Source organism: Perca flavescens, chromosome 8 (genome assembly GCF_004354835.1).
Source record: "Perca flavescens isolate YP-PL-M2 chromosome 8, PFLA_1.0, whole genome shotgun sequence".
NCBI classification, from domain to species: domain Eukaryota; kingdom Metazoa; phylum Chordata; class Actinopteri; order Perciformes; family Percidae; genus Perca; species Perca flavescens.
Window position 1 is genome coordinate 31,744,617 of NC_041338.1, and position 13,397 is coordinate 31,758,013.

General features: G+C 44.4%; 1 protein-coding gene across 1 annotated transcript in view; it reads right to left on the reverse strand.

Annotated features, from left to right (window-relative positions):
* The window catches only part of cep290 (centrosomal protein 290), a 61,696-nt gene that overhangs the window by 29,854 nt on the left and 18,445 nt on the right, over positions 1–13,397 (reverse strand). Inside the window, exons 19-22 of the mRNA XM_028584925.1 lie at positions 4,533–4,697; positions 2,925–3,074; positions 1,192–1,307; positions 1,002–1,104 (exon numbers count right to left, since the gene is read on the reverse strand). Coding sequence (XP_028440726.1) covers positions 1,002–1,104; positions 1,192–1,307; positions 2,925–3,074; positions 4,533–4,697 — 534 coding nt within the window. The remainder of the gene's footprint in view (positions 1–1,001; positions 1,105–1,191; positions 1,308–2,924; positions 3,075–4,532; positions 4,698–13,397) is intronic.

Genomic DNA, 13,397 nt, shown 5'->3' on the forward strand with positions numbered 1-13,397 from the left:
CGGGTTCTCGGTAGTAAGTCGGACTCGTTTCAGGTGAGGGTTGGCCTTCGCCAGGGCTGCGCTTTGTCACCAATCCTGTTTGTAATATTTATGGACAGGATATCGAGGCGTAGTCGGGGTGGGGAGGGGTTGCAGTTTGGTGGGCTGGGGATCTCATCGCTGCTCTTTGCAGATGATGTGGTCCTGATGGCATCATCGGCCTGCGACCTTCAGCACTCACTGGATCGGTTCGCAACCGAGTGTGAAGCGGTTGGGATGAGGATCAGCACCTCTAAATCGGAGGCCATAGTTCTCAGCAGGAAACCGATGGAATGCCTTCTCCAGGTAGGGAATGAGTCCTTACCCCAAGTGAAGGAGTTCAAGTACCTTGGGGTTTTGTTCGCGAGTGAGGGGACAATGGAGCGGGAGATTGGTCGGAGAATCGGGCGCAGCGGGTGCGGTATTGCATTCAATCTATCGCACCGTTGTGACGAAAAGAGAGCTGAGCCAGAAGGCAAAGCTCTCGATCTACCGGTCAGTTTTCGTTCCTACCCTCACCTATGGTCATGAAGGCTGGGTCATGACCGAAAGAACGAGATCCAGGGTACAAGCGGCGAAATGGGTTTCCTCAGGAGGGTGGCTGGCGTCTCCCTTAGAGATAGGGTGAGAAGCTCAGTCATCCGTGAGGAGCTCGGAGAGAGCCGCTGCTCCTTTGCGTCGAAAGGAGCCAGTTGAGGTGGTTCGGGCATCTGGTAAGGATGCCCCTGGGCGCCCCCCTAGGGAGGTGTTCCAGGCACGTCCAGCTGGGAGGAGGCCTCGGGAAGACCCAGGACTAGGTGGAGGGATTATATCTCCAACCTGGCCTGGGAACGCCTCGATCCCCAGTCGGAGCTGGTTAATGTTGCTCGGGAAAGGGAAGTTTGGGGTCCCCTGCTGGAGCTGCTCCCCCCGCGACCCGACACCGGATAAGCGGACGAAGATGGATGGATGGATAACCGTCCAAACATTAATTTGACACTTACGTGGAATTCTTGGATTTTAACAGCATCCACCTGCTGTTGATCCTCCAGCTTGTTCTTCATCTCTGTTAATGTCTTTTTCTCCTTTTGCCAATTGGCCTTCTCACTGAGCAAAAAAAACAAAACAATAAAAATTGTTTCAAATTTTGCACTGAAGGTTACCAACTTGCGAAAATATTTCTTGTTAACTAACCTTAGATATTCTTTATAGAGGAGTCCCTGTTGATGGCTAATGACAGAAAACTTGTCTTTGTATACCTCCAGAGTTGCTGCGAGTGTCTTGCTTTTTTCCTCCTTGTTTTTGAGCTCCTAATTAATACAAGTATTAGATGTGTTTAATTTATAATTGGGATATATTTATATATGTATACCGGTAATTGTTGATTTACAGCTTTTCCATCCAGGTCTTAAAGGTCCCATGACATGGTGCTCTTTGGATGCTTTTATATAGACCTTAGTGGTCCCCTAATACTGTATCTGAAGTCTCTTTTGTATATAGTGCAGCAGATTAATGGCATATTTCAAGAGAATCGTTCAAATTGGTATACAAGCATGAAATTTGGCACAGATACTCTCTAAGGTTCACTTTTTGGGAAAAAGGCGTTGGCCACCCAAAAATTCTATATGACGGCCATTTTTCAAGATGGCTGCTATTTCTGTCAAACGCTCATTATGTCAATCGTTCAAACAGTGATGTAGACATAACATTTTGTGAAAATACTCTCTTAAGAATGTCTTTTTGGAAAACGGTGCTTGTCCCTCAAAAATTCAAGATGGCAACCATTTTTTAAGATGGCCGCCATTTCTCTTGAATCCTTACATACATTTTTCAAATGATGATGCTATCATCAAATTTGGTACAAATATTCTTCAACGAACATTCTCATGGAAAAAGGTGTGTGCCACTCAAAAATTAAAGATGGCCAACATTTCTGTCAGAGCTCAATTTAATGTGTTAAGGAAGATTTTGTTTTGTAAAACAGTGGCCCTTCCTCTCTGTGAACTGCACCTTGCCGTAGTGGAGAGGCTGGTGTACGCCAATGAACCTGAGAGCTATGCCTGCGGGGATTTTATATCCCTGGCAAATTGAGCTAAGCCGGACAGGTCAAAGGAGAGGAGGCAGACAAAGCAGACATTATGACTATTTGACAGAAATGGTGGCCATCTTGAAAATGGTCGCCATCCTGAATTTTTGAGTGGCACATACAAGCATCTAATTCCATTGACATGTCCTTTAGAGAGTACTTGTATCAAATTTTATGCTTGGATCACTGTTTGAATAATTGATATAATAAGCATTGAATAGCAATTATATAATAATAAAAATTAATATTTGAAAAATGGCAACCATATTGAATTTTTGAGTGGCCAACGCCTTTTTCCAAAATAGTGGCCCTTAGAGAGTATCAAAAATTCATGCTTATATACCAAAGTGAACAATTTTTTTACTAATCTGCTGCACTATATAGGCCTTAGTGATCCCCTACTACTGTATCTGAAATCTCTTCCCCTAAAAATTCAGCCTTGGTGCAGAATTACAGCCACTAGAGCCAGTCCCAGAAGTAGGCGAGGAAGAGGGTGGGGGTGTGGGCTTGACCAACTGCCACTTTGCTCGTTTGAAAGCCATGATGTCTCTCTCTTTCTCATGGGTGGGCCAAATTCTCTGGGCGGGCCAAATTCTCTGGGCGGGCAAAGCAGAGAAAGGGGAGGTAACCTTGCTCCTTATCATAAGATTCCAGATCGGCCCATCTGAGCTTTCATTTTCTCAAAGGCAGAGCAGGATACCCAGGGCTCGGTTTACACCTATCACCATTTCTAGCCATTGGGGGACCATAGGCAGGCTGGGGGAACTCATATTAATGTTAAAAAACCTCATAAAGTGAAATTGTCATGCCATGGGACCTTTAAGAAGGCAGTGGAACTGACCTGAAGAAGTCGAACAGCATACTCATTCAGAGAACTAATAACCTCAGTGCTGCTGGGCACCAGGCCCTCGGGGAGGGTCAGAGGTCGGAGGACAACTCCCCTGCTGCCTGACCTCCTTAACAGCTCCAATTCACCTTCCAGTTGGCTCATCTGACAAGCAAAACAAAAAGGCAGTCAAACCTTTCCATTGATAATACTAGGGTTGCACAATATATCTTTTTTTGTTGTCGTTTTTTTTAAATCATCATCGCAATATCAACTGGCACAATGCACACATCACGCGGCTGCGTCATATTGTGGAAGACACTCAAAGATTTTTTTTGTGTTAGTTGAAAGAAAATAGCAGAAGAAAACACATTTCTTTTTTTAGGGTTACTTTTTATATTTAATTCAATGTTCAATTTGTTCAATATTTCCTTTCATATATATATATCATATTTTTATTTTTATTTTAGCAGAATACTAAAAGCAGTAGAAATGCAGAACTGAATATTGTATCTGTTTATTCACGGCACATCGGATATTTTCCTTATTTGGTGCAGCCCTAGATAATACCAACTTCTATCTATTTGTTATTTGTCCATTAAAATAGTTCCCAAGTTTACTTTGGAACTATATCAGAGGCTTACTCTTTGTTTTAACAATAGGACAGCATCAATCCAAACTGCTAAGCATAGTTTCTTTCTTACAAGAACAAAAGGCAATTTTAGGAAAATTATGATCGGGTGATTCACTTCCCAACCAGTGCCATTCAAATGAAGATAATGTGAAACATAGCCCACCAAAGACAGACAAACTAATAAAGATAATGGGAATAAAATGTATGACAATAAATAATAAGAGCACAATGAACCAGAGAATCAAATAAAAAAGTAAGACACCTGAGATAGGATACATAAAAAAACAGATGTTAGGGAATTAAACTGGAGAACTTAAGGATGGGTTACGATAACTGCCTTAGGAAAATACTTTGATATGAAACCAGGGTTTCCCCTTTTAAGAACAGGGATCCAACCAACATTTGTTTCTATTAAACACTATTTGTCAGAGACCGGTTTAATTGAAACCGAATGGAAGCTGAAATGTGAAGACATGAAGATTGTTTACGTCCTTTCTCTTGTTATATGAAACAGAAGCAACACGTGTTGAAAACAGAGAAGACTGATTGTTCGAAGAAATGTTCCAGTCATGCTAATTACTCCCAGAGACTGAGAGCATGCCAGGCATTGCCACTGTCTCTATAAATCTTCATTGTATAAATGTGTACATTTGTCTGTGTAACTACTTCCATGTAAGACATTTATTCTGTTGATTTGGAAAAGAGAGTTGCGACACACAGCTGTAAACATCTGGAGTTAACTTTGAATAACCAAAGTTTCATAGCTGCTCAACGTTGAATGACTTGACAAATCATGTTTGGATGTGTAGCCAGAAAAAACTGACAAGGTGTACTATACTGCTTTGTTGTCTTGCCAAAGGAAAGGATATGGCCAAAATAAAGGATTTGATAGAGAAGTTCATGCGTCATGATGAAAAAAACAACTATCATGTTGTCTATCATTCAACAGCATCATCTCTTTATCTTGACATGAAACAATATGGATGTACCTTTTCTTTGGCTCTGGCATGCTGACTGAAACTGCTCGTTGCTTCCTCCCGGGCCAATTTCAATTCCTGCCTTAGTTCTTCATTTCTCCCCACCAGCTGATGTATTTGGGACTTTAGGTGCAGGGCTGACTCAGGCTGCACGCTCATGTTGCCGATATCTACAGCCTGTGATAAATGAGCATAGTTAGAATGCCATTAAAACAAACCCAATAAAACATTGGATGATGAATAATAGACCCAATCTGTGAAATCAAAAAAGATCATTTAAAGTGTTGCCTGTCAGTGAACAGGTTTCATTTAACATTTCACATTTGCTAAAACTTCTTATATAAAAATACATGTACTATCCCCCAAAAAAAAAAAAAAAATTACACTGCTGACAGTAAAGATCACATTAACACTACTACTTATTATGGATTTTCCATTTGCGTGTGGCTTGCACCTGGCCCTTTCTGATACTTCTTCTTGTGATGGACATGTCTGATGCTGAGCCCAGCAGTGTGACATCAAAGCCAAGCAAGCATCCTCTTCAGCTGTCTTGAATTTGACTTGACTCGAATTATCCAAAAGTTAGACTCCTCTCAACTGTTTTTTGGTCATGCCGCATTTGTTGTTTATTAAGTTGCTATGTGACCAGCCCTCGGCTTTATCAACTGACAGAAACCATTGAAATGCAGGGAAGGGAAGTATGCCCATTGTTTTCAGCATAGCAAATCCAATTGTAAAAGCACTGTACACAGTGAATATTGAGACCATGAGAAACTGTACATGAACAACCATGAGATCACAGATTGCAGAAGCATGTGTAACCAAGGTTAAAAATCTATATTAAGAGCTAAGTTTATATTAAAAAGTCAATTCATTAAGTATGTTATTAATGTTAAAGATTAAAAACATATTTGTCTAAAAAGCAATTCAACTGAGAGAGAAAATAAATAGGAAGTTTATTTTGAAGGAGGTGGGTTGGGGATGTGCTGTCAGCCAATCAGGAAGAAGCTCGGACTGTTGACCTGCACGGAGCAGAGTTCACTTCCCCTTGAGCTGTTGGAAGAACGGAGAGCAAACCCCACGTCGAACGATACCTACCTCGTCAAGACATTCCAATAGAAGTTGTTAAAACTCAGAATAAAAACTCTTAAAAACAATCCAGTGTGGAGCCCTGGACCTGTGAGAGTGCAGCCGGAGAGAAATGACGTCCCCTCACGAAGAAAACGCATCGGTCAGGTTTTTTTGTTGGACCCTTTGAACCTTTGATCTACCTGGATGTTGGAGCCTGGATCGAGACATTGATGGCGAGCCACAGCCCAGAGGAGAACTAGAGATACGGCGCCTGCAGATTTCAACACTTCATTACACACACACGCACCCACCACCAACTGTGCGGTAGGACAAACTCTCTCCACTTCCACAGTGGACCAAACTGAACTGAAACAGAATTGAAGTGACTGAGAACGGGGGGGAAATTCCGAACTTTAAATCACAGCTGTGAGTTTTGTTTAAATTTTTTATTTTTCTACTTACCCGGGTAAGATTTGTGTAATTTTAAAGTGTTTAAATTTTATATGTTTTGCTATCCTTCCCACACTTGTAATAAAAGGGAAGCGATTTTGTTTCTCAAAGAAAGCATAACTGTGTTTGAATCATTCCTGGCGTATTGTTTGGTTAATCCTGGGCTCCGTAGTCGAACATAGAACTTCTGATCCCACTGGCCATAATTAATCATTTTATAGAGTAATCCATTTCTGCTCCCCACCCCTAAACGGTTACATAAAATTTGGCGAGCCAGCCAGGAGCCTAGTTCATTGCCAAACAATTACCTGGAACTAACTGCTTTTGTTTACTGCATGATAATTCCACACACTACTAGAAAATGGATATTATTGATAAATTGAGCATCAAGGTCCCAAATGCAGTTCTAGTGAGTGGGTTGACAGGATCCGAGAAAGATGAAAACATTTTTGACTTTTTGAAAAAATATGGTTCAATCAGTAGGACTGTAAAGATAGATGACCCAACTACAGGGTTTCATACAAACATGATAGTAGAGTATAACCACGGCACTGCTGTACAAGCATTAGAACCTCTTTTGCCTTACACTCATCCATTCCCAGACAGTCCTGATATCACCTACTATGTTCGAGCCCCTTGCAAGTGTCTACACACAACAAGTAGGCAGTAATGTCACACAAACTTACCTTGACAAGCTCAAAGAAATAGCCAAGCTCAGTGGAAAGGATTTTGAGGAGGTTTTGAAGGAGGTAATGTCCCAAATAGAGGAGTCTATTGAGGGTGCTGGATCCAGTGAGGATCCTACTTCCCTCCAACACCTACAGGAAGTTGAGCAGGCTGCAGAGACCAGCCAGCATGACGTTCCATCACAACAGCTGGTTGATGTTTCCCCTCTCATCGAGCTTGATCTCTTGGATGTTAATCAGAGGAAAACTGCTCCCTCATTTAACTCAAAGACACCCATGACTCTGAGTCCCAGTGAACTCAACCCACTTGAGGTGCAAAAAATAGTGGTGGAGCACATTGTAAGGAGCGAAGACAAACCATCACACTCTCATTCCACTCTGAGGTTGAGAGCTTTCTCTGGGAAAATCCCTAGACCATACAGTGAGGTTGATTACGACGCTTGGCGGTCTCATGTAGATTTAATGATGAAAGATTTTTCCGTTTCTGATCTTGAGAAAACAAGGAAAATCCTTGAGAGTCTTCTCATCCCAGCTTCTGATGTTGTTAGACATCTTGGTCCTGAAGCACCCCCTACAGCTTATCTGCAAATGTTAGACTCTGCATTTGCCACCGTTGAAGATGGGGAGGAACTGTTTGTAAGGTTCATGAACACGTTCCAGGACTCTGGAGAAAACCCGTCTTCCTACCTGCAGCGTCTTAAAGTTTCCCTGTGTAAAGCTGTGCGCAGAGGAGGCGTCCCAGCACAGGACGTGGACAGTCACCTACTTCGACAGTTCTGCAGGGGCTGTTGGGACAACGTTCTGCTTAAAGACCTCTGCCTAGAACATAAAAAACAGAACCCCCCATCATTCGCTGAACTCTTAATGCTTCTACGTACTGAGGAAGATAGGCAGGAAGCCAAGGCCGTGAGAATGAAACAACACTTGGGCACCACGAAGCAGAAAGCTGTGTCCCACGTGCAAACTGTGTGTAACTGTGGTGAGACCCAAGCTGAGCCTGACAATAGCAGCATAAATGAGCTAAGGAAACAAGTTGCAGACTTAAAAAGTCAGCTAACATCCCTCATGAAAAAGAAAAGTACAGTGCCTCCCAAGAGAGAAACGTCAAAAGTGGTGAACACACAAAAACCTGACCATGCAACCACAGAAACCAACTTAACTTCTCACAAGGGTGCAACTTCCAAGCCAAAGCCTTGGTACTGCTTTCGCTGTGGGGAGGATGGGCACGTCGTTGCCACTTGTGAGTCTGATGCCAATCCTGCTTTTGTAGCAGCAAAACGGAAAGAACTGAGACAACGACAGCAGTTGTGGGAAGCACAGAACACCCCTACTTTCCCTTTAAACTGAGTTCAGTTCCTGTCGAGGGACAGACAAGAACTGATATTGGTCAACCATGTCCCACTGAACCCAAGCAACGTGTCATGCTAAAACAGTCTTGTACAAGAGGTCGTCCCTTCAAGCTACCTAAAGGCTTAGTAGGTACAAAGAGCACAGCACGAGTGGAAGTGGAGGGGAGCTCCACAATCTCCTTACTGGACACAGGCTCCCAAGTTACCACGGTCCCTCAGTCCTTCTATCAGCAACACCTTTCTGGACATGAACTCAAACCACTGTTCAACTTACTTGAAGTTCAGGGAGCCAATGGTCAGTGTGTACCTTACCTTGGATACATTGAGCTGAGTGTCACCTTCCCCAAAGACTTCGTGGGAGTGGAAATCGAGGTACCAACACTCGCCTTGGTGGTTCCAGATGTTCATGCTGCTTCTGACTCACTCATGCTGATAGGTACCAACACGCTCGATGTACTTTATGAGATGTACTGTGAAACTGCTCCTGAGGCACGGCAGCCAGCAGCACATGGCTACAAGGCAGTGCTCAAAGTCCTTGAGCTCAGGCAGCAACAGAGTAAGCATGGTAACCTTGGGTTGGTGAAGATGCATGGCAAAGACCCCCAGTTGGTCCCAGCTGGCCAGACTGTGGTCTTGGAAGGTTGTGTTGCAGTCAGTGGATTCACTACGGAGAAATCAGTAGTTCTGGAACACCCTTCCTTATCTTCGTTGCCAGGTGGTCTGCTGGTGAAAACCTGCCTTGTTGATTTGCCCACTACAAAGCCATGCAAAGTCCCAGTAATACTTACCAACGAGTCAGACCATGATGTTGTTGTCCCCCAAAGATGTATTATTGGTGAGATCAGTGCCTTTCGGAAAGTTCTCTCACAAGAGCATAGTGTACTTACCTCAAAATCAGACTCTCTCCAGAAGTCAGACATCACATTCAACTTCAATGATTCTCCAGTTCCTGCTGAATGGAAAGAGCGTATCACCTGGAAACTGAACAGCGTGCCTGAAGTTTTCGCACAGCATGATCTTGACTTCGGCAGAACTGATCGGGTTAAGCACCAAATCAAACTCTCAGGCGAGGCGCCATTCAAGCACAGAGCCCGCCCCATACATCCTCATGACGTGGAGGCTGTCCGTAAGCATTTACAAGAACTGCTTCAAGCTGGAGTAATTAGAGAATCTGAGTCTCCATTCTCGTCGCCCATAGTGGTAGTGAGGAAGAAGAACGGAGAGGTCCGTCTCTGTATTGATTATAGGAAACTCAATCTCCAGACTGTGAAAGATGCTTACGCCCTCCCAAACATGGAAGAGGCGTTCTCCTCACTCACTGGGTCAAAGTGGTTTTCCGTCCTTGACCTAAAGTCCGGCTATTATCAGATCCAGGTTGAGGAAAAAGACAAACCCAAAACCGCCTTCGTCTGTCCCATGGGATTTTGGGAATTTAACCGGATGCCTCAAGGAGTCACAAATGCTCCGAGTACGTTCCAGCGGTTGATGGAGAGATGTGTGGGAGATATGAATTTGAAGGAGGTTCTTGTATTTCTTGATGACATCATTGTTTTTTCAAAGACTTTGGAAGAACATGAGGTGAGGCTGATGAAAGTCCTGAACCGTCTCAGAGAATTTGGCCTTAAGCTCTCCCCGGAGAAATGCAAGTTCTTTCAAACGTCTGTCAAGTATCTGGGGCATATCGTATCACAAGATGGAGTGGGGACTGACCCTGGAAAAGTGGAAGCCCTGAAAACATGGCCAAGGCCCCAAGACCTGAAACAGCTAAGGTCTTTCCTCGGATTTTCAGGCTATTACAGACGATTCATAAAAGACTATTCCGCCATCGTCAAACCCCTCACCGACTTGACATCTGGCTATCCCCCACTGCACAAGAACATCAAAAACAAGACCCAGACTAACCAATACCATGATCCAAAGAGGCCCTTTGGTGATCGCTGGACTGACAGATGTGAGCTGGCATTCAACACAATCATTGAAAAGCTCACCACAGCTCCTGTTCTTGGGTTTGCTGATCCCGAATTGCCCTACGTCCTTCACACCGACGCCAGTACCCTGGGTCTTGGGGCAGTCCTATATCAAGAGCAGGGCGGTCACATGCGGGTGATTGCATACGCCAGCAGAGGGCTATCACGCAGTGAATCACGTTACCCTGCCCACAAGTTAGAATTTCTAGCTTTAAAGTGGGCTGTTGTTGAAAAATTTAATGATTACCTGTACGGAAACCAGTTCATTGTCGTGACAGACAGTAACCCCTTGACATACGTTCTCACAAGTGCCAAACTGGACGCCACCAGTTACAGATGGCTAGCAGCCCTGTCCGCCTTTACTTTCAAGCTCCAATATAGACCCGGCAAACTGAACTCTGATGCAGATGGTCTTTCTAGAAGACCACACGGAGAGCTTTCAAATGACCTAAAGTCCCAGAAAGAACAGGAGCGCATCAGTCAGTTCACACAAACCCATTTGGCCGACCTTGGGAGTGTTGTGAGCCAAGACATTGTGCACGCCATCTGTGAGAGGCATCTTGTTTGTGGTGTATCTGATGAATGTGGAGACAGAGATGGAGGCATGACGCTGGTGCAATCTCTGGCAATCTCTCCTGAGGCCTTACCGGACAGCTTTGTGAACGAACAGCAGCATGGTGATTTACCTGGTTTTCCCCATCTGTCCGAGAGAGAGATTGGAGACAAACAGCGAGCTGACCCCTGTCTCCGGGAGGTAATAGTTCAAATAGAGAGTGGAGAAAAAGTACCTCCAACAGTGAGAAGAGAACTCTCTGATATCCCTTTCCTTCTAAGGGAGTGGAATCGTCTTGAAATGCATGACGAAGTGCTGTACAGGAAACGTCAAGACAATGGCAGAGTCACATATCAACTTGTCTTACCTGAGGAGCTCCGGACTGTAGTTCTGCAGAGCCTTCACAATGATATGGGCCACCTAGGCATCGAACGAACCCTGGATTTGGTACGGACCAGATTCTTCTGGCCAAAGATGGCAGCTGATGTGGAAAGAAAAGTTAAGACCTGTGATCGGTGCATCCGCAGAAAAGCACAGCCAGAAAAGGCAGCACCGTTGGTAAACATAAAGTCCACCAGGCCTCTGGAACTTGTTTGTATGGACTTCTTGTCTTTAGAGCCTGACAGAAGTGGTGCAAAAGACATCTTGGTGATCACCGATCATTTTACAAAGTATGCAGTTGCCATCCCGACGCCAAATCAGAAAGCTCAGACCGTCGCCAGGTGCCTTTGGGACAACTTCATGGTCCATTATGGAATCCCTGAGCGCTTGCACAGTGACCAAGGACCTGACTTTGAGTCACGGACAATCAAAGAGCTATGCAAAATTGCTGGAATCCACAAAATCCGTACGACCCCCTATCATCCCAGAGGGAATCCAGTCGAACGTTTCAATAGAACATTGCTGAACATGCTGGGAACACTTGACAATAAAGACAAATCACAGTGGCGAAACTTAGAAAACCCTTAGTACATGCGTACAACTGTACAAAGAATGATGTAACAGGGTTCACACCTTATGAACTCATGTTTGGTCGCCAACCAAGGCTGCCCATCGATCTGGCACTTGGGTTACCCTTGAGGGATGGTGAGTACAAGTCTCACTCACAGTATGTACAAAAGCTCAAGTCTCATCTGGAAGAGAGCTACAAGATAGCCACCCAAAACGCCACAAAGATAGCAGCAAAGAACAAGGCAAGATTCGACAAGCACGTCAATGCCTCCAAGTTAGAGGCTGGCGACAGAGTGTTGGTGAGAGCTGTCCGTCTCTTGCAAAACATAAGCTTGCTGACAAGTGGGAGTCGGATGTTTATGTGGTGGTGAAGCAAGCTGGGGATCTTCCAGTCTACATCCTCAGACCAGAGAGCAAGGAAGGCCCTTTGCGGACTCTTCACAGAGACCTCCTACTTCCCTGTGGTTCTCTCCCACTGAATGTTGAAAAGCCAGAATTGCCAAAAGTACGCAGGCCACGAACACGCAAGTCAGTTGAACAGTCTGATGATGTCAATGACCAGTGTGACTCCGAGGATGACATTCCATACGAGTGGTTCAGAGAACAGCCAGACAAAGAAATTGGAAGATTTACAACTGTCTATGAAATTCCCAGATCAAACATCAATCCTGAGTCCACCTTCTCAGAGAATGAGGGAAGAAACCTATCCAAACCTGTCGATGCTCCAGTGGGTGAAGATCGCTTACCCGTTAATCCATCTGGCGACTCGTGTAGCTCGGATGCAGGAGACCTACCTGATGCTCTGCCAGCTGCTGCCGGGAGTGGACGTTCGGCAGCTACTTCTCGTACAACACCTGAAAAAGAAACAAGGGCTAAAGAATCAAGAAGTGTATACCTACCTTTCAGTATCCCTGGATCTGCTGGAGATGACCTCCTTACTGAGAAAACTATACAAACTCCTGAAAAGGATGTCCCTGTTGAAAGAAAAGGGAGAGAGATGAATGATGGTGCACAAGTTACCAGTGATACAGTGCCATCTGAAAGTATTGACACTGATGGACAAAGTAGCACTGTAAGGCGATCAACCAGAAACCGAGAAAGACCTGAACGACTGCAGTATTCACATCTTGGAAGCCCACTTATATCCATTGTCCAGTCTCTGTTTCAAGGCCTCAGTACGGCTCTTACTGATGCTTTGTTGGAAGTTGAGGATTCAAAAGCAAACCTGAACTCATCCTCCAGACCTGTTACTAAACAGCCGCTCCCATGCACAGAGGCGTGCATGAATTCAAGAGGGGAGGGTGTAACCAAGGTTAAAAATCTATATTAAGAGCTAAGTTTATATTAAAAAGTCAATTCATTAAGTATGTTATTAATGTTAAAGATTAAAAACATATTTGTCTAAAAAGCAATTCAACTGAGAGAGAAAATAAATAGGAAGTTTATTTTGAAGGAGGTGGGTTGGGGATGTGCTGTCAGCCAATCAGGAAGAAGCTCGGACTGTTGACCTGCACGGAGCAGAGTTCACTTCCCCTTGAGCTGTTGGAAGAACGGAGAGCAAACCCCACGTCGAACGATACCTACCTCGTCAAGACATTCCAATAGAAGTTGTTAAAACTCAGAATAAAAACTCTTAAAAACAATCCAGTGTGGAGCCCTGGACCTGTGAGAGTGCAGCCGGAGAGAAATGACGTCCCCTCACGAAGAAAACGCATCGGTCAGGTTTTTTTGTTGGACCCTTTGAACCTTTGATCTACCTGGATGTTGGAGCCTGGATCGAGACATTGATGGCGAGCCACAGCCCAGAGGAGAACTAGAGATACGGCGCCTGCAGATTTCAACACTTCATT